The following is a 19,890-nucleotide window of genomic DNA, read 5'->3' on the forward strand; positions in this document are numbered from 1 at the left end:
TGTCTGTTTTGCAGAGTGATTATCTTAATCCAGAACTGAGAAATTCCTGATGGTCCTACTGAAGATTTATCTAATGGTCAACAAATGTCTGTTTTGTTGAGGTTTGGCGGACATAATAATAAATTATTTTTTAGTCTTCAGAAAACTTTTCTCCTCTTCCCTCTTTTCTCTGCTTCCCTACACCCTTCAACAAAAAGCATTTAAAGGAAAAAATACTCAATAAAATCATACCTTTAGTCAGTGCTGTTATCCTCTCAGAGGTTCTTTTGGAAATACTGCCTGATGAAAAGAAGAGAAGGAAATTACCTCTTTTAAAGTTTTCTTTTTATTTTCTTGCAGCATCTTCTAACTAGCAGAAATAATACAATTTTTGAGTTGTTTTGTAAGTTGGATATTTCTAGTTTTGTGTGGAATATCTTGTTTCCCATTAGGGCAGAGGACGTCTCACAAGTTCTAGGTTACTGTATGACTACTATATCCATTTATGGGAGTTTAAGAAGCTTTATAACAATACATTTCCAGAGACTGGGCAGTACTTGGTTTTCTATATTTAAATTTTCTGAGGGTAGATGATAACATCTAGTAAACACCACCAAGTTCCATCCAGGACCCTAACTGGCCATAAAGTTAGCCCCATACTCTCTTAGGATTCATAGTATTTTAAGATTTCATTTTTGTGCCCTTATTATTAATTAGTGTTTTCTTCCCTTTAGGGTGCTTTGAGATCTTAGTACCTGTTCCAATCTGAGACTACCACAGTAAGACAAGAAAGGGCAATGCTGTGGTAGGCAGTTAGCTGCTGAAGTTAGGCCACTTAGTTATGAGTTTGATGAATTTTTGTCCTTAGTTCAAAATGATTAATATTCTCACTGACATAAGTATCAGCTGTGATCATATAGGTTGCTCTTTCCTGTGGAACTGAAGTGTATTTAAAATTTTTTTTCTTTTTATAAAGAATGTCTTGTTGCGCCATGTTTGCTAGACTGAAAGTTTCCTCATCACGTGGTGAGACCCTCCTCTAATTCAATCTTTGTCTTTTGTCTTTGCTGCCTTGCAGGGTTGGTACAGTAGGCTTCACTAGACTTAGCTGCAACTCAGAATTTCTCCTCCAGCACCTGAGTAAATGCTGATGGTCTTGTGGAGAGTGGATTAAGAGTACGAGCTAAGTTCTCAATCCCAATTAAGAAGCGGAAAATTTAAACTGTCTTCTTCAAAGTTTATCACAACCACCACCATCAAGACAGCAAACCAAAGGACAAAGACTTTGACCTGCTGTGTTGCTCTGTGTAGTCCAGTTCACGTATGGTTTACAGACTTGGCTGGGGTTACTAAAAATAAATAAAGTTGGACACTTCTGTCATTGGACGCTATTATTCACAAGTTACCAGAATGAGAGCTGTACTGGACACAGCAGACATTGCCATAGTGGCCCTGTATTTTATCCTGGTCATGTGCATTGGTTTTTTTGCCATGTGGAAATCTAATAGAAGCACCGTGAGTGGATACTTCTTGGCGGGGCGCTCTATGACCTGGGTAGCAATTGGTGCCTCTCTGTTTGTGAGCAATATTGGGAGTGAGCACTTCATTGGGCTGGCAGGATCTGGAGCTGCAAGTGGATTTGCAGTGGGCGCATGGGAATTCAATGCCTTACTGCTTTTACAACTTCTGGGATGGGTTTTCATCCCAATTTACATCCGGTCAGGGGTATATACCATGCCTGAATACTTGTCCAAGCGATTTGGTGGCCATAGGATTCAGGTCTATTTTGCAGCCTTGTCTCTGATTCTCTATATTTTCACCAAGCTCTCAGTGGATCTGTATTCGGGTGCCCTCTTTATCCAGGAGTCTTTGGGTTGGAATCTTTATGTGTCTGTCATCCTGCTCATTGGCATGACTGCTTTGCTGACTGTCACCGGAGGCCTTGTTGCAGTGATCTACACAGACACTCTGCAGGCTCTGCTCATGATTATTGGGGCACTTACACTTATGATTATTAGCATAATGGAGATTGGAGGGTTTGAGGAAGTTAAGAGAAGGTACATGTTGGCCTCACCCGATGTCACTTCCATCTTATTGACATACAACCTTTCCAACACAAATTCTTGTAATGTCTACCCTAAGAAAGAAGCCCTGAAAATGCTGCGGAATCCAACAGATGAAGATGTTCCTTGGCCTGGATTCATTCTTGGGCAGACCCCAGCCTCAGTATGGTACTGGTGTGCTGACCAAGTCATCGTGCAGAGGGTCCTTGCAGCCAAAAACATTGCTCATGCCAAAGGCTCTACTCTTATGGCTGGCTTCTTAAAGCTTCTGCCAATGTTTATCATAGTTGTCCCAGGAATGATTTCCAGGATACTGTTTACTGATGACATAGCTTGCATCAACCCAGAGCACTGCATGCTAGTGTGTGGAAGCAGAGCTGGTTGCTCCAATATTGCTTACCCACGCCTGGTGATGAAGCTGGTCCCTGTGGGCCTTCGGGGCTTAATGATGGCAGTGATGATTGCAGCTCTGATGAGTGACTTGGACTCTATCTTTAACAGTGCCAGTACCATATTCACCCTTGATGTGTACAAACTTATCCGCAAGAGCGCAAGCTCCCGGGAGTTAATGATTGTGGGGAGGATATTTGTGGCATTTATGGTGGTGATCAGCATAGCATGGGTGCCAATCATCGTGGAGATGCAAGGAGGCCAGATGTACCTTTATATTCAGGAGGTAGCAGATTACCTGACACCCCCAGTGGCAGCCTTGTTCCTGCTGGCAATTTTCTGGAAGCGCTGCAATGAACAAGGGGCTTTCTATGGTGGAATGGCTGGCTTTGTTCTTGGAGCAGTCCGTTTAATACTGGCCTTTGCCTACCGTGCCCCAGAATGTGACCAACCTGATAATAGGCCAGGCTTCATCAAAGACATCCATTATATGTATGTGGCCACAGGATTGTTTTGGGTCACGGGACTCATTACTGTAATTGTGAGCCTTCTCACGCCACCTCCCACAAAGGAACAGATTCGTACCACCACCTTTTGGTCTAAGAAGAACCTGGTGGTGAAGGAGAGCTGCTCCCCGAAAGAGGAACCATACAAAATGCAAGAAAAGAGCATTCTGAGATGCAGTGAGAATAATGAGACCATCAACCACGTCATTCCCAATGGGAAATCTGAAGACAGCATTAAGGGCCTTCAACCTGAAGATGTTAATCTGTTGGTAACCTGCAGAGAGGAGGGCAACCCAGTGGCATCTTTAGGTCATTCAGAGGCAGAAACACCAGTTGATGCTTACTCCAATGGGCAAGCAGCTCTCATGGGTGAGAAAGAGAGAAAGAAAGAAACGGAGGATGGAGGTCGGTACTGGAAGTTCATAGACTGGTTTTGTGGCTTTAAAAGTAAGAGCCTCAGCAAGAGGAGTCTCAGAGACCTGATGGAGGAGGAGGCTGTTTGTTTACAGATGCTAGAAGAGACTCGGCAAGTTAAAATAATACTAAATATTGGACTTTTTGCTGTGTGTTCGCTTGGAATTTTCATGTTTGTTTATTTCTCCTTATGAACTTAAGGATATGGTGAGACACTAACTTAAGACAATACTGACTGGTCTTTGGGGAAAAAAAGTTAAGTAACTGTTGCATCTCTCAGGCATTGTTTACGCTGTAGGTTTTAGCCAAATTTTACTTAGCAGAAAATCATCTATTTACAAGACTTTATTTTCCCAGAGATGGATGAAAGTAAATCTTCAACTTAAGTGAAGCAAAACCTAACAGACTGAATTGTGCAAATGTGGTTTTAAATTTTGCATACCAAAGTAAGGAGAGACCAATTATTCTCACAGAGCACTTAGAGCAGAATATATGTTAAGTTACCATGAATTAAGGTATACTGTCTGCACTGCCAAGTCTTGGCAGACCTTCTTACCCTGAAGTAGAAGATTTGCTCATTTCTAAATTTTTTTTCTGTCTCTGTAAGCCCTCCTACCATTAAGAAAAACTTATTTCTTAGACATTGTACAATCAGTTATGTACTGAAAATCGAATGTGCTTGTGTGATACTTGTTTCAGGACAAGTTCGTTTGCCAGGTTCATTTTGTTAGCATGAGCCTACGGATTCTGATTGCCAAAAGAAAGAATGTCTTCCTGTAGGTATTTTTGTACCACCAGTATGGAATGTTAGGGAAAAACTTTGTTCCAGTTCCTTTTTTTTTCTTTCTACTTTCAAGTTTAAGTGAACCATACTGAAATGACCAACAAGTCTGCCTGTAAAGTTACATGTCATGATTGTATCGTTAAATGATTATGGGGGAGAAAATGAAGCAAATGTTGCTGATGATCCCCATATTTATTGATCATATTAAGGTTGTTCATACAGTTTGGAAAGGACCAGCCCCTAAGCAGTGTTTGATTAACTTATGCTAATCAGATGATTACTCATATATTCTGCTAATTTTTTAGCTTTGTTCTTGTTATTTGGAAAAATTATTAGCCAAATGCCTTCCTAAGTGGATCTAGTTGGAAGATATGTCTGGAAACCTAAAGAAAAATTGACGCTGCCTTTGTATGCTGGATTGCTCTACTTGATTAGATCATGATATATCAAGGTTGAATTTTTAGAGGGCAAATTTAATTCTCATATCTTATTGCATCCTTGCCGAGTTTTCCTTGATTTTCTTTTCCTCAAAAGACTTGCCATCTGTACACGGCCTCTGTGTTTTTGTTATAGTGACTTAGAGCATGAGGATATTTCAATGCAAGCTGGCCATCAGTAACAGAAAACTCAGTGCGTACTTTGCTGTTGTTAGGTTGTCAATATAGTCTTTCTGTAGGATGGATAGCATGTTTGAGAGGTGCCAAACAAGAACTTTTGGGGTTAGTAGTGTGTCTTGTGGAGGGTATTACAGGACTGTGTAATTATAGGACTCTAACTTGACATGGCTTGGCACCCACTTGCAGCTAGTGGGTACAGGGTACAAAAGATGTTAGAGAAAAGCTCTGCAGATTACGTACTTCTGTGTCTTTGGGTGCTCAACACTGTCCTTTGTCCTCCATGAAAGATGAAGGAAGCAAATTATGTATGTACTTTCTTTAATCTCTGATACTTTTTAGATTGCATGATTTTACTAGACTTGTATTTAGGGAAATTACTTTCATAAATACTTTTGTAGATTTTGAACTCAGTCTTGTTTTTAATTTTTTTGTAGTCTATAAACTAGTTTCATTATGATGGACTTGATTAGTCCAAAGTTAATTTTAGAAATCATCAGGTAGCATAGTGTCTTCCCATGATCAGGAGGCTTTCTGATGGACTGAGTCTGTAAATGAAAAAATAATTTATGTATGAATAGCATGTATATCTGAAGAGCTTAGACTGCTAGAGTGCCTTGTAGAAACTTTTTGTCAGTTTTATTCTTGAGGTTTATAATTTGGGGGCCAAATAGATAGAGATCATCCTTTTCTTGTTTGGAGGTTGAGGCTGCGACATGTTCAAGGTTATGAAGTCTTATTTGGGAAGAACAGAAACCAGGTCTCCAAATCTGGTCTCATGGTTTGTTTAGATGTGTCTGGACAAATGGTTTGTCAATGTTTTGTCCTATTTTTCAAAGGAACTGTTCTTCCTTTGGGACAACCTTATGGTGTTTGGGAAAGTAATAAGATCCTGGATTTTTCAAATTAACATTAAGTTGTAAGAACTAAAATTTTCTTTGAACCACACTGCTTTGTAATTCGGTGATGATTGACATATTGTCTGGGCAGCCTTTCTATCTCTTCCATATCCAGCGTAAATGAATAGGAGGTGTTTGTGGTTTTTTTTTTTCTGCGTTTATTTAACATTGAGTCCTAATAGTTTGGAGAATTAGGGTCCCTCTACCTTCTTTCTGCTCTTACTAAGATACATAAGGTACATCATCTTGTGTCTGTGTGTATATAGCAGTAGGTCAAGTTTAGAGTACTAAAGTCTGTAAATAAGGAATGACTATTAGCATATTCGTTAGAGTTGTTTATTCTTGCCAGTATAAACATCACTTTATTTAGACTAAAGTCCCTGAAGCTTGTCTTTCTTATTGCTTCCCAGTAATAGATAACGTGCTCGAGTAAGTTTGTGAATTGCTGATTGCAGCTTCATTCAGGGACCAGTCTCCAGTCTATATTTCATTAGAATGATTGTTCCTGGAATGATACATGGACTGTCTTAAGCTAGCAAAATGTTCATACTTTACACTGATTAAATGGGTCCTAAATGATGACATTGGTCTTTAGACATTAACATGTGTATATTTTTATATTAGCTCAAGCTAAGGTTCAGAATTGAAGATTGATATTGACTAGAATAGCTAAAAGTCAGAATGAGGTGAGGACACTGGCCTTGGAAGGTAGAGAAAAATAAATGTCTTACCAGGTGTTAATGGTATCCCCAGTTCTTAGACTTTAGTCTTCTCAGGCAATTTTCATCCCAAGATCTGATGAGAAGGGTGTATTACATTGGTATGCAGGATGATTATTGCGTATTTTGTGGGACCTCTAATTTCCCTGGTAATCTTTAAGAATATTCTGTTCTGCCACCCCCAGAGTAAACACTTGAGCCAATTTCTTCTTCACCAGCTATTCTTCCCCGGGGGTAATTATGCTTTGTCTTTAGATAAGAGAAGCATCAAGCAATAGCAGTGGTGCTGTGTCCTTTGGCCTAAATTCAATAGATCTTATCTCCTAGGGCTTCCTTTTCACTTGGCTCAAAGGATCTATTGTCTTTGGCACAAAGAGGCTGGCCAGGGTCATGTAGCCATAGCTTTTAGGGATGGTACCTCAAGAAATTAGCTGGGACCTATCACTGAAACTTCACATTTTAAGAACTGAGTTGAGGGAGTTGTTATGCACTTGTGTAACCTGAGGCTAAGCAAGGGGTTCAGTCTTGTGAGGGCCAATTGAGTGTGTCTGTATTTGCAGTCCATGGCTTATTTTCTCTGTAGTGGGCATATGGAGCTTCCCCTCTGACTTTGAATATCATTTGGTGTAGCCTATGTGTTATTTTCATTCTTTACCACCAAATAAAGTGGCTTACTGGCTACTCAGTTATTTGCTACTCAAAGGTTAGGTCTTCCCTGTTCCTGCTTGGCAGTGTTAAAGCTTACAGGGTTACCTTATGTTGATTCCCCTGGCTCATTTTCATCAGAGGCATGGTGACTGGAAGGGGATCACATGGGTCGCTGGTGGTGACACCTCACTATTTCCTAGGTTTGAGTAGAGAGATGTACACAACACCATTCCTGTTAAATTATGTGACTACAGAGACTTGCCAGGACAGAATTTTCCTAAGAAATCAGAAAAATGATTAAGTGAGAGGAAGTACCTGGGTGACACAGACATTAGCCCGTTGGTAAAAGACAACAAATATTAGCTTAAAATCTGCATATGTAGAATCATTTTCATTGGATTCTGGAGCTTGAAGCACCTTGGTTCTCAGCTACTTTAAACTCCTCCCCATATAAATTGGGGCACTAATAAATAAGATTCAGCTCGTTAAACCCTGATTTGATGTTTGAGCATTATAAAGTACAAAGTTTGTTAATGCAGTAGAGATAATTTAGTAGAAAAATGCTTTGAGGCTTCAGTATTTGTAAGATTTTGCATTAGCCAGGTGCTAGATTGTTGAAGGCATTTCAGTGTTGATAATAGCCTGAGCAGACTTCTTTACAAATGGGATATATTTCTATATGTGTATATGCCCACTTACCATTCAGAGAGACTGGTCTTTCTCTTTGTCTTCCTTCACATTGCTGTGTCAGTTCTACACCTAGTCTTTTCAGCACTTAGCAAATTCAAATTTTGATTTGTCAGCTTAGTTCACTTTAAGGCATATTCGCATGATGTGTGAAAGTGCCATTTTGCCCCAGGATTGAGGACTTTTAGATCCAAATAATGATTCATTAAATATAATTATGCTTTAGGTATACTGAATTTCTGTTAGCTTAAAATGTTAATTCTCGAGAATGATTTTCTCACTTTGTGTTGGCTAATAATAAAAGCACTATTTTATTCTCAGAATTCCTTTTCAAAATTAGGGAGAGAGCAGTAGTGATCATTTATGTGAGCCCCTTTGAAATGATGGTATCAGAGTGCAGAGAAACAATGGAGTTTGTTTTGATGCCAAAAAAAGTTTTTTTTCAGTATAAGTAAAAATTTGGAATTAGTTGGCATACAGAGGAATCCTTTTGTACTGGAAGGTATGGGGCTGGACTGTGAAAAAGTAATCTTTCGATTGCTAGACTTGGTTAACTTAGGACTGCAAATCTTTTCTTCTCTCAAGGTCACTTAAAATGGAATGTTTTTGTCAGACTGTCTTCTGTTGGAATACTTTAGCTGTTCAGCTACTTATAATGTTTTTATTTAAACTTCTCTCTCTCCGATGCTGAGAATAAGGCTTTAAATTATTGATTCACCTTTAAAGGAATGTTGTGAGAATTGATGTAATTTGTGTTTGTTTCCATCTAAACTTCTTTATAAAAAAGAGGGATTAGCTTTTTTGTTTTGGGGTAAGCACTTAATTTATCTGGTAACCAACAATGCTAACCATTGGCATATAGTCTTTCATTCAGAAATAAACAAAAACTGTTTGGTGTATCCGTATCATTGCTAATCTTGTACACTTTACTTTTTGGGCAGTACCATACATAATCTGAGGCTGTTGACTTAAACCAATAACCTTACTTTATGTAATGACTCTTAAATTTGGTTACCTGGGTTCACAGCCTGCTTGAAGAGAAAGGATGCTAGAGTAAAGTAAGCAGCTGAAGAGCGAGCAAATCAAGACAAAACACAGTGGTCTCAGATTCTTCGTCGTGTAGGAACAGTGGTTTTGCTCCATACCACCGAAAAGCACGGTAACATAATTGTTGCCCATGATACTGAAGCTCTACCCCTCACTTCTAGGTTGTTTACATTCAGAGCTCTATCAATAAGAGGAATACTTATTACAGTGAATTCGACAACAGCACAAGTTGGCAGTAGCTATCCCCAACCTAATTTATCTTGGTAAATTCACCCTGTTTCCTAGTGCTGCTGGATAAAAGAGCGTTTACTTTTTATTGCTCTTGGACAGAGTAGTCTAGATAAGTTTTCATTTTATCAATGTAGCCTAGACTTCTGTCAGTGGAATGTTCACTAGTAACTCATCTTTTTGTTGTTACAATTGGAAATAGAAACAAGGCTTATTGCTATTGTAGAAATCCCAAACTGGCAAAGGCCAGTATATGTGGTATTCCATAATATAACCAGCTTATGAAATTTACGTGTTTGGATTAGTGCCTTCTGGTTACCAGTATTGACTCTGCTTGTTTGCACCTTTCCGTTCTTAACAGAAAATTTGTATTTGTTATTCCTTTTAAATTTTGTCATAACTAGTGAAGGAAGTAAAAAAAAAAACACACATGCATTATAGTTACATACTTTACTTGCAGCCTTTATTTAGGTTCAATGAAACCAGGTGGTTCTGTATTTGTGTTGCAGCCTAAATGTTGTTTCTTTTATATCCATAATTAAAAATTTAAAGTTACTTATGTTCTGTGATCTTAATTTTGTTGTTTTTCCATTGTAGGTTGATAGGTATATCTGAGAACAGGTACGTGACAACAGTTTATATTCCATGATAGAAAGCTAAAGTCCATAGAAAGCACAAAATCATGTTCACACATTAGTGTATCCACACATAGAAAGCACAAGACTAATAGTATGCTCTGTATCCCATAAGTGCCAGTCATAAAGGCCACCAGGTATTTGTCTCAGAGTTGCTATGAGGACTACAGTATTGATAAGCCCAAGACAATGCAGTATCTAAACTGGTCCTAATGGTAAGGGATCCAAAGGAATAATCTCAATAAGTTTGTACCACATTGATAGAGGGAGAGAATATAAATATCAAGAATACCAAAATTATATTTGGGGGTTACTAGCTAAAATGGGGTTTGAGGGCTTTTTACTGCAACCTGAAACTGGAGACACAGGATGGATGTCTAGGTTTTTGGTGGGTGAAACAGGTGACACATTTCTGCTTTAAGCTGTAGTGTCATTGGGGTTTTTTGTAAAAAAATCTTAAATCTTTTAAGAAATATTACCTCTTATCAACAGTGCCCCCCTAAACATGCAGAAAGTCATACTTTAACAGGGCAAATACTACTTGTCTTTGATTTTTTTGTGTACGTTTGTGTGTGAGAGATGAAGTTACCTTTATTTTTTTTCCTATACTTGACTGTGCTTCATTTTAATAAAGGATAATTTTATCTGAGTGTTCTGAGCATCAGACTAATTCTGAAGCAGATTTGCTAGAGGTGCTACTTTGCTTTTCACAGTGGGATGGAGAGGATTCTTTCACCTGTCCCATTAACCCTCTTCTAGTCTAGATGAGATGAAATCTGTTAATGTGTGTGCAGAAGAAAACGTATATTCTTCTACTCAGCATTGCCCTTTTCCACCTCCTCACTTCACCTCTGAGTAGCTTATCAAGAATGAATGAATGTCTTTGTCTTAAATTTTGCCCATGTGTTAAAAGATGTAATTCTCAGAATGGGATAGAAATGACTACCTTTGTTCCTACTCTTTTATACAATTATCTCTTTAGGGAAAGACTTGGTCAACTCTAATATATCTATAAGGAAGACTGTATCTGGTGTGGACTAATATGAGATGTTTTAGAAGAGTTAACCTGAACCCTTTGAGGGAGAGATTATTCTTGCCAGCAAAAAGCTAGCCGGGTATGAGCCTACCACATTATTTGAGAATATCAAACCTCAGGCCTGGGGGATGAGGGGAAGAAGAGTACCAGAAATGCAGGAAAAAGAAGTTTGAGTAACATCCTTGGCTTAGCAACATGTGATAATTTAAAGCTGTTACAACCTGTTAATCCTACATACTATGTGTTCTGTACCTTTACATGTTTTTAAATTTAAGATAGTTTGTTAGTGTACAAAAGAATGCTTCTGGAGATTTCTTTGGCAGAAATGCCTTTCATTTATAATTTCATGGAGAACTGCTTTAATTAGCCTAGGTGAAAAGTAGTCCTAGCAGTGTAAATATGTATAATTAGAGTTTTCTAATTTCACTGTGAGATCTCTAACTTTTGAGTGGCAAACAGATCAAGTCTTTTGCTCATAGACTTTTCTGTGGGGTTATTAAAATGCAAAAGCTTTATTTTTTTTAAATAATGCCATACTCCGTTAGTGTCAGATGATGGTATGGAATTTGTTCCCTTGCTTTCCCCCACTGTTACTGCTTCAGTTTCTAGATTGCCAGCAGAGTTCAGAAGTAGAGCAGGGATTTACCCATTCTTTGCTTGGACATTCCATTTTCTTTTGTCCAGACCCATGTTGGCAATCACGTATGAACTGTTACACTTCTCAGTGCTTTTTTTTTCTTTTTGATAAGATGGATATCAAAAATAGTTGCTGTGCAAAAGTTAGTAGTCTTCTTCAAGAAGAAAACCAATTCTTTTTCTAATAATATCCTGTGAAATTGCTTCATTCATTCATTTATTTTTAAGCCAAATGTCAGCAGAGTGCTGCTGCTTTTATCTAGTAATTTTGATATGTAAGTATTAATGCATTTTTAAAAGATGTCTACATTGAAAAATGTTCTTCCCAGTGTCCTGCTTATGATGTTTTGTTCAGATTTTTTTGTAAGAGACCAGTTAGTACACTGGGGGTGTGTATTGTGTACATGTGTCATTTTTGTTAGACATTGTAGACCAAATGTGATTATAAATGAAGTTGATGAACATTAATTTTGTTATTAGTGAGTTTTTTGAATTGTAAGTGGATTTCCAGTTTACCCTCTGTTGTTCACAGCTTTTTTAATTTTAAGGTTTGACTAATTGGATCCATCTCATTGTACAGTGTTTTAGTTGCAAACAGAAAGTAGAATTTGGTATAAAGCAGGTTATTTCTATATTGAAAGGAGTACAGTTGAAATTGTAGATTTAAGATTGTTAAAATCATGACAATTCTAACTCGTCTATTCTAACCTACTGTGTACAATCTGATTTTTTAAAATTGTAAACATGTATGATCTTGGTTTCATGTGTTTTGAAAGTGTTATTGTTTAAAAAATGAAAAAAAAATGAAGCATATCTGCTAAAGAGCTGTCAGTTTTCATTACTGACTCTGTAAAATACACTGTTCCTTGTGTACTGTGTGTTATTTTGCCAGCTGCTGCATTAGCCTTCAGAAGTATTTGGAAACTTAAGATGAACTACATTTCTTGCAAAGTACATTCCTTTCTGTGGTATTTTGTCCTGTAACTGAAGTATAGTAATTATTTTATGGAAATGTTAGCAATTCTGTACCAACTTTGAATAAAATGAAAAATTTATATTTCTGTGACTAAGTATTTTCAGTATGAACACCTCCACAATGTAGTGTTCTCGGTCTCAGAGTTGAAAAAGAGTTTGTATCTCAGTTTCTTTTGCCCTTGGCCCATGAATGGTTTCCAGTGAGTTTCCCTCTACTCATTTTTGACATTTTAAATCTTTGTAAACACTGACTCACAGGTATTGACTGAGAATAGGATTATATGTAAAACATAGAGTAAATTAAAATATTCTTAATTTTTTCACTTCTAATTTTGAAATTTCAAGTTACAGGAAAGTTGTTAAGAATGGAATGAGGAATTTAGGAATTGACTTCATCCAGGCTCACCAGGGGTTAACATACTGCCTGCCACATTGGCTTTGCCATTCTTTTGAAGCGTAAATATTTTTTCTGAACCATTTGAGATACTATTTGCAGACATCGTTCCCCTTTGCTCCCTGAGTACTTTGTGTGTATATTTCTTAAGAACAGTCACTCATAATTATCAAACTCTGGACAGAAACAGTGATTTTGAATCAAAAGACTATTCAAATATTCCTGGGTCCAGTAATGTCTTTATAGCAGGTTTTTACCACCTTTCAGAAGCCAGTTCATTGCGTTTAGCTTTTATGTCTTTTGCCCCCTTTAATCTGGATCACTTATTGGCTTTTGTCTTTCACAGTACTGACTGTTTTTTTGGTGGGGGTGGGGCGGGAAATGTGACTTGCTCTGTCACCCAGGCTGGAATACAGTGGTGTGATCTTGGCTCACTGCAGCCTCTGTCTCTGAGAATTCTCGTGCCTCAGCCTCTTGAGTAGCTGGGATTACAGGCTCTCGCCACCACACCTGGCTCATTTTTGTAGTTTTAGTAGAGATGTGGTTTTGCCATGTTGGCCAGGCTGGTCTTGAACTCCTGACCTCAGGTGATCCCACCCTCTTCGGCTTCCCAAAGTGCTGGAATTACAGGCGCGAGCCACCATGCCCAGCCTGTATTGACATTTTTAAAGTAATACAGGCCAATCATTTTGTGACTGTCCCTTTTCAGTTTGTGTTTATCTGTTCCCTCTTGATTAGATTCACAATATGCATTTTTGGCAGAAATACAAAAGTGATGCTACACCCCTAAAGCTTCACATTAGGAGGCATTGGATGTGTTGTCCCATTATCGTTGATAGTAACTTTGATACTTGGTTAAGGTGGTGTCCACCAGGTTTCTCCCATGTTACTATTTTTTCCCTTTGGTAATACATAATTAGTGGGGGGATACTTAAAAACCATGTAAATAACCTATTTCTCATCAAACTTGAACCCCTAGTTTTAGCATTCATTTATCTAGGAATCCTGCCTAAGTTGTTACTGTGATGGCTATTTTCTAGCCTTTTTTTGATGGGGAGGATACTGAACTCAAGAGCTTCCCCTTTTCCCGTTCATTTGTCAGGATGAACTCCTGGATTATTTTGTTCAGTGAGTTGTTATTCATGATTATTTTGCTTAGATGTTTCCAGATTTAGCTGGTTTCTGTATCTATAGTTTCTTTGTCCTTTGTGACGTTTCCATCAGTTCTTGAGTGCTTTGCATTTTCCAGCACAGTAAGATGTCCTGGGTGCACCGTGTCATTTCTTTGCCTCAGTCTGGGGATTGGGCATTTAGTAAGAGTAGCTTGGAGTACTCACTGCTGTAGGGGTCTCATGACTTCTGGGCCCTTTCAGCATACAGAACTAGGAAATACACATAGAGTCACATGTCTTTTTTTTATTATTTTTATTTATTCTTTTATTTTATTTTATTTTATTTTTTTGAGATGGAGTCTGGCTCTGTCGCCCAGGCGGGAGTGCAGTGGCACAATCTCAGCTTGCTGCAAGCTCCGCCTCCCGGGTTCATGCCATTCCTCTGCCTCCGCCTCCCAAGTAACTGGGACTACAGGTGCCTGCCACCACACCCGGCTAATTTTTTGTATTTTTAGTAGAGACCGGGTGTTTCAGTCAACAATGGATGACATATATGATGGTGGTCCTACAAAATAATGGAGCTGAAAAGTTTCTATAGCCTAGTGACCTTGTAACATACCATAACATGTTACTCCTGTTGGTGGTGGTACTGGTGTAAACAAACTCTGCTGCCGGGGATATGAAAGTGGACAGTAATGTCTTAAGCTTTCACGTTCACTAACCGCTCACTCACCCAAAGCAACTTCAGTCTTGCCAGCTCCATTCATGGTAAGTGCCCTTTATGGGTGTACCATTTTTTATCTTTTATACCATATTTTGACTGTACCTTTTCTGTGCTTAGATACCGTTGTTGTGCAGTTGCCTACGGTATTCCCTGCAGGAACTGCGTGGGTTTGTAGTGTAGGAACAGTAGGCTACACCACATAGCTTAGGTGTGTAGTAGGGCACACCATCTAGGTGTGTGGAAGTACACTTTATGATCGTACAAAACAAAACTGCCTAACGACATATTTCTCAGAGTATATTCCTGTCGCTAACTGTGCACATCTACAGATGCCTCCAGTTCTAAATCAACTCCAGTGGTTTCTTTTTAGCCTTCCCTCGGTGTTCGTATTTCTCTTCTCCAGCAGTGAGAAATCTGATGATACTGATGCAGCTCATTTTGTTGAATCCTGTAACACCTTAGAATTAATTTTTGCATGGATAGAGTCTTTATTCTACCTCATATTTGTTTGCAAGTTTGGCTGAATGTAGAATTCTACCTTCAGAAATTTGAAATCATAAGACTATAGGAATTTTCTAGCCTCTAGCCTCTGTGCTCTGAAGTTTCAGTTAGGTGCCTTGACAGAAGTTTTTCTTGGACAGTACTGGCCCTGGCTGGCTTCTTTCAGAATGGCAGCTCCACTTGGGGACTGTGATTCTCCCTGCTCTCTTCTGCTCAGAGCCCCTTTAGTTTAGCTCTTGGACCTCCTGGACTGGTACACTTGGTTTTATGCCTTTGCTCTTAATTTTCATCTCTTTTTGCTCTTTTTAGGGCAGTTTCTAAACTTTATCTTCCAACCCTTCTGTTGAAAAAGAATAAACTTTCTGTCAAGTTAATTTTAAGAGCTCTTTTGTTCCCCAAATCTTTTTTTGTAGTCTCTTATTCTTATATCTTGTATCTTCTTATCTCTGAAGGTACTGTCATCTTCCATTCCCGCATTATTTACTTCAAGATAGTTTTTTTTCTGTGTTAATCTTCCATGTAAAAGGCTTTTCTCCGATATATGCTGATCTGCTTATTTTTAATAGGGTGGAGCATGCTGACATCACACTTGGGCCTGCAACGGCCTGGCCGTGTGTTGGGTTAAGTCCTGTGATATCTTTAGAATAAGTCAGGCTTTCCACAGAATGTTTTGAGTTTTAAACTGAAGGGTAAAAGGCCTTTTGCCATGACTGTGAGAGCCAAGTGGGGAAAGAACACAGGGGCCCCAGCATTCACAGCGTGCATTTTTTCCTTAATGTCTGCTTGGTACAGTACTACCATTTAGAGCTGTGCCTGTGCCCTCCAATGCAGAGCCCTCTTCTATCTGCCACAGAGTATAAACCTTCAAATATGCATCTCAGGATCCAACTAGTCCTTAAACTCAACCAATTGTATTTGTTTTAGTGTCACTTCACCCCCACTTCCCAGAGATGCCCGGTGTTGGTTTGGTTGATTCTTAGTTTTTTCCATTGTTGATTTTCTACTTCTACTTCCTTTCTTCCAAAATATTATTGCTGCTTTTTCTTCTTGTATTCCTGTAAGGTTGTACCTAAAAAAAAACACAATAGGTGCATCAAAACATCACATTGTTTACTTTGAATATGTATCGTTTTTATTTGACAATGATACCTCCATAAAGCTGAAAAAAATCTCTTTACAGTAGTTCTAGTAGGTTTTCAGGTGGGAGCATAATTAGGTGCTTGTGTTGAATCCTCTGTCTTGCCTGGAAATTCTGGTACTCACTCTTTAACCTTTCGAAGGTTGAAATTGCAGAGCCTATTGCCCATTTCTGCCCTTCCCTGAGATAACATGTTGACTACCAGAAGCACTGTTGGAGTTTTAAAATTCTGCTTATTTCTAAGTGCAAAACGATGAAAATTGTTCACATTTCAAAGGGGCCTGCAATCTCAGCACTTTTGGCTCAGTAGTTGGCTGGGCACAGTGGCTCCTGCCTGCAGTCTCAGCACTTTTGGGAGGCTGAGGCTGGTGGATCACTTGAGCCCAGGAGTTCGAGACCAGCTTGGGCAACATAGCAAAACCCCATATCTACAAAATACACAAAAGTTAGCCACATGTGCTGATGCACACCTGTAGTCCCAGCTGCTCAAGGGGCTGGCTACTGAAGAGGCCGAGGCAGAAGGATTGCTTGAGCCTGGGAGGTTGAGGCTACAATGAGCTACTGTTGTGCCACTGTACTCCAGCCTAGGCAACAGCGTGAGATCCTGTCTCATTAAAAAAAAATAAAAAGACTGTATAGGTGATTCTTTTATACAATGTGTGAATACCACCCATCAAAGCTATTTTATTGTTTTAACATACTCTATAAAATGACACATGTACAGTGTAGTAAACACAGTGTATTTGTGGTAGTTCTGTAAATTTACCTTGAACGCTGCATGAGTGAATTCGGAATCATTGGCCCTTGCGTTAGATTCCTTCCAGTATATGGTCATGTCATTTTTGTCAATACATTTTTGTCAATCAATACATGACCTTGATTTATGTGTGTTTCTGTTTAAAGACGCCATAGTTACTAATTGTCGATAACATTGATAACAATGATAACTTTGTGCTCAAGACCCATAGCGCTAGAACTCATGCCTGCATGAAGCTTATCTAGCACAAAGTTTTTCCCTAAGGCACATCACATCCTTAAGCTTAGGAACACTAGACAGCCGTTCAGCACTACACTTGGGAGCCATTTTAAAAAACAAAATGACCCCCAGAAAGCACACATGCAGAAAACATGGTACTAAATAGATGGCAAAAGGACACTTGTTTATGATATGTGAGCTGAAACGAGGGCAGAACATTGTGTTTTTCTACCTCAGCTGGGAATGTGTGCAATAAGCGACTGCAGTTTTCCACCACACTCTGCACGTGTGCCTATCTACAGATGACTGCAGTATTGCTGGGAGTATTGATTTGGGGGCTACAAATAAATTCTATCAAGTAGGCAAATTGGCATATATGGATTCCATGAGTAATGAGAATCACTTGTCATTGTGAAGCACATGCCTGTGTCACCACCACCCACAGGAAATAGAACATAACCAGCACCACCACCCCCTTCCTGCCAAGGAGCCTCATTCCAGAAAGTTCTAAACTTTCAGGGATTTTCTGATTGACCTTTAATCTGTCTCTGGCTTTTATTCCCAAGTTCTGCCTCTGAAGTGTTGTCCCCTCCTCCACTTTTATCTGAAGAGAAATGTTGAAGATCAGCCTGCTCCGAAGTCTCAAAATCAGACAGCGTGTTCTTCCCTCTGGGTGTACAGCCCAGGGCGTAGATTTCAGACCCTTCACCATCTTGCTCTTTTATTTTTTCTTCTGGATATAACTTCGAGGCGGTTGAGGTTCCTTTTCATATGTGGCCTCCATGTTTCAGTAATTGAGGAGAGACACTGCTCATAATGCAACAAAATGAGAGCCACCATTCCCTAGGGCTTGCCCCCTTTCCAAGTCTGATTTGGAATCTCGCTGGCACACCCTACGGTAGCCCCTGTAAAGTCCTGTTGTCTCTTCATAGGGCCTGCTGACTCCATTTCCAGTTTTCCATGGCTTTTCAGAGTTGAGGTTTTTTTGTTGCTATATTGTTCCCCATGTGCTTCAGGAGTTGAACACCCATTGGGTTTTGTATTTTAATCCCAAGAATTTTCAGAAGTTTGGATGTGCTGTTAAGTGTTTCTGCCTGTGCCTTAGCCTTTGTTCCTGTCTTTTGTCTTATTATTTCTAGTTCTTTTACACTGCATCTCTCCTTTTGACTAGTGGGATGTGCATTAACTTCATTATGCATCTCTGTCTTTCAAAAAATATTCTGTTTTCGTCTTTGCAGTGAAGATCTTTTAAATTTTATGACTCAGTATAATCCTTTCTTCCTTTCTAGTTGTATTAAGTACAGTTAGCAACTTTTATTTCTCAATTCTCCATTTATTCTTTGACTTACATAGTCATCAAACATTTATTGAACATGTATTGTAAGCCAGGTTCTTTGGACCTCCAGCATCTAATAACCATGAGTAAGAAGCAACCTTGAAGAGCTTTAAGCATGGGGACAGACTCCTAAATAATTACACTTGCAAGATGTATGTGGAATGAGAGAGATATCTAAGGGGTTACAGAAGAAAGGCACATTTGTATTAAGTAGCTGGATCTTTTTGAAAAAACAGTTTCATTGAGATAAACGTCGTATATCTTACAATTCACCCATTTGAAGTGTACAATCCAGTGGTTTTTAGTTTGTTCAGAGTTGTGCAACCATCACCACAGTCAGTTTTAGAACATTCATAATCATTAGTCGTCACTCCCCAATTCTCCCTCCCCACACCTCTTCCCACTATCCCCTGACCCAGATAATTACTCATCTACTTTCTGTCTATATTTGTCTATTCTGGACACTTTAAAAAATATTCCTCCATCTGTGATTATGTGTCATTTGACTGGCAGCTCCCAGTACCCCCTCCCCATAACCACCTAAGCCTCTGGTAATCACCATTCTACTCTCTACTTCTATGAGACCAAGTTTTTTAAATGTCATGAGTGAGATTGTACAGTATTTGTCTTTTTTTGCCTGTCTTATTTCATTTAGCATAATTCAGAGAAACACAAAACCACATTGAGGCTGGGCGTGGTGGCTCATGCCTATAATCCCAGCACTTTGGGAGGCTGAAGTGGGTGGATCGCTTGATGTCAGGAGTTCGAGACCAGGCTGGCCAGCATGGTGAAACCCCGTCTCTATCAAAAGCAAAAACAAAACACATTGAGATATCACCTCATACCCGTCAGGATGGCTATTATGAAAAAGACAAAATACAAATGTTGACAAGGATATGGAGAAAAGGAACTGTTGCACACCGTTGTTGGAAATAAATTAGTGCAGCCATTGTCACAAACAGTATGGAGATTTCTCAGAATATTAAAAATAGAATGATCGTATGATCCAGCAGTCTTACTACTGGATAAACAGAATAAAATCGGCATCAAAGAGGTATCTGTATTCCTGTGTTCGTGCAACACTATTCACAATAGCTGAGATGTGGATCAACCTAAGTGTCCATCAGTGGATGAATGGATAAAGAAAGTATGGTATACATACACAATAGAATACTCTTCAGCCATAAAAAAGGAAATCCTGTGCAACAACGTGGATGAGCCTGGAGGACATTATGTGAAGTGAAATAAGCCAGACACAGAAAGACAACACATGATCTCCCTCATATGTGGCATCTGAAAAAGTAGCTGATGCATGTTTTTATTCCTATAATTCCTTTGTGTTTGTGCTCTTTCTCTTCCCTGCTCTGCAGAGTAGAGCAGTTCATTAGGCGCCTTCCTCCCACCACTTGAATTTGAGCAACACTGCAGTTGGCCTAGTTTATGGACATG

At 39.0% G+C, this 19,890-nt stretch overlaps 2 protein-coding genes across 2 annotated transcripts in view; both read left to right on the forward strand.

Annotated features, from left to right (window-relative positions):
- MRPS6 (mitochondrial ribosomal protein S6) overlaps nt 1-19,890 on the forward strand; it is a 71,041-nt gene that overhangs the window by 24,413 nt on the left and 26,738 nt on the right. The window lies entirely within an intron of this gene.
- The window catches only part of SLC5A3 (solute carrier family 5 member 3), a 45,815-nt gene continuing 26,734 nt past the window's right edge, over nt 810-19,890 (forward strand). The window contains exon 1 of the mRNA XM_017883940.1: nt 810-9,599. Coding sequence (XP_017739429.1) covers nt 1,390-3,546 — 2,157 coding nt within the window. The 5' untranslated portion in view covers nt 810-1,389 and the 3' untranslated portion in view covers nt 3,547-9,599. The remainder of the gene's footprint in view (nt 9,600-19,890) is intronic.

The sequence above is a fragment of the Rhinopithecus bieti genome, unplaced genomic scaffold (assembly GCF_001698545.2).
Source record: "Rhinopithecus bieti isolate Rb0 unplaced genomic scaffold, ASM169854v2 scaffold_13207, whole genome shotgun sequence".
Classification (NCBI taxonomy): domain Eukaryota; kingdom Metazoa; phylum Chordata; class Mammalia; order Primates; family Cercopithecidae; genus Rhinopithecus; species Rhinopithecus bieti.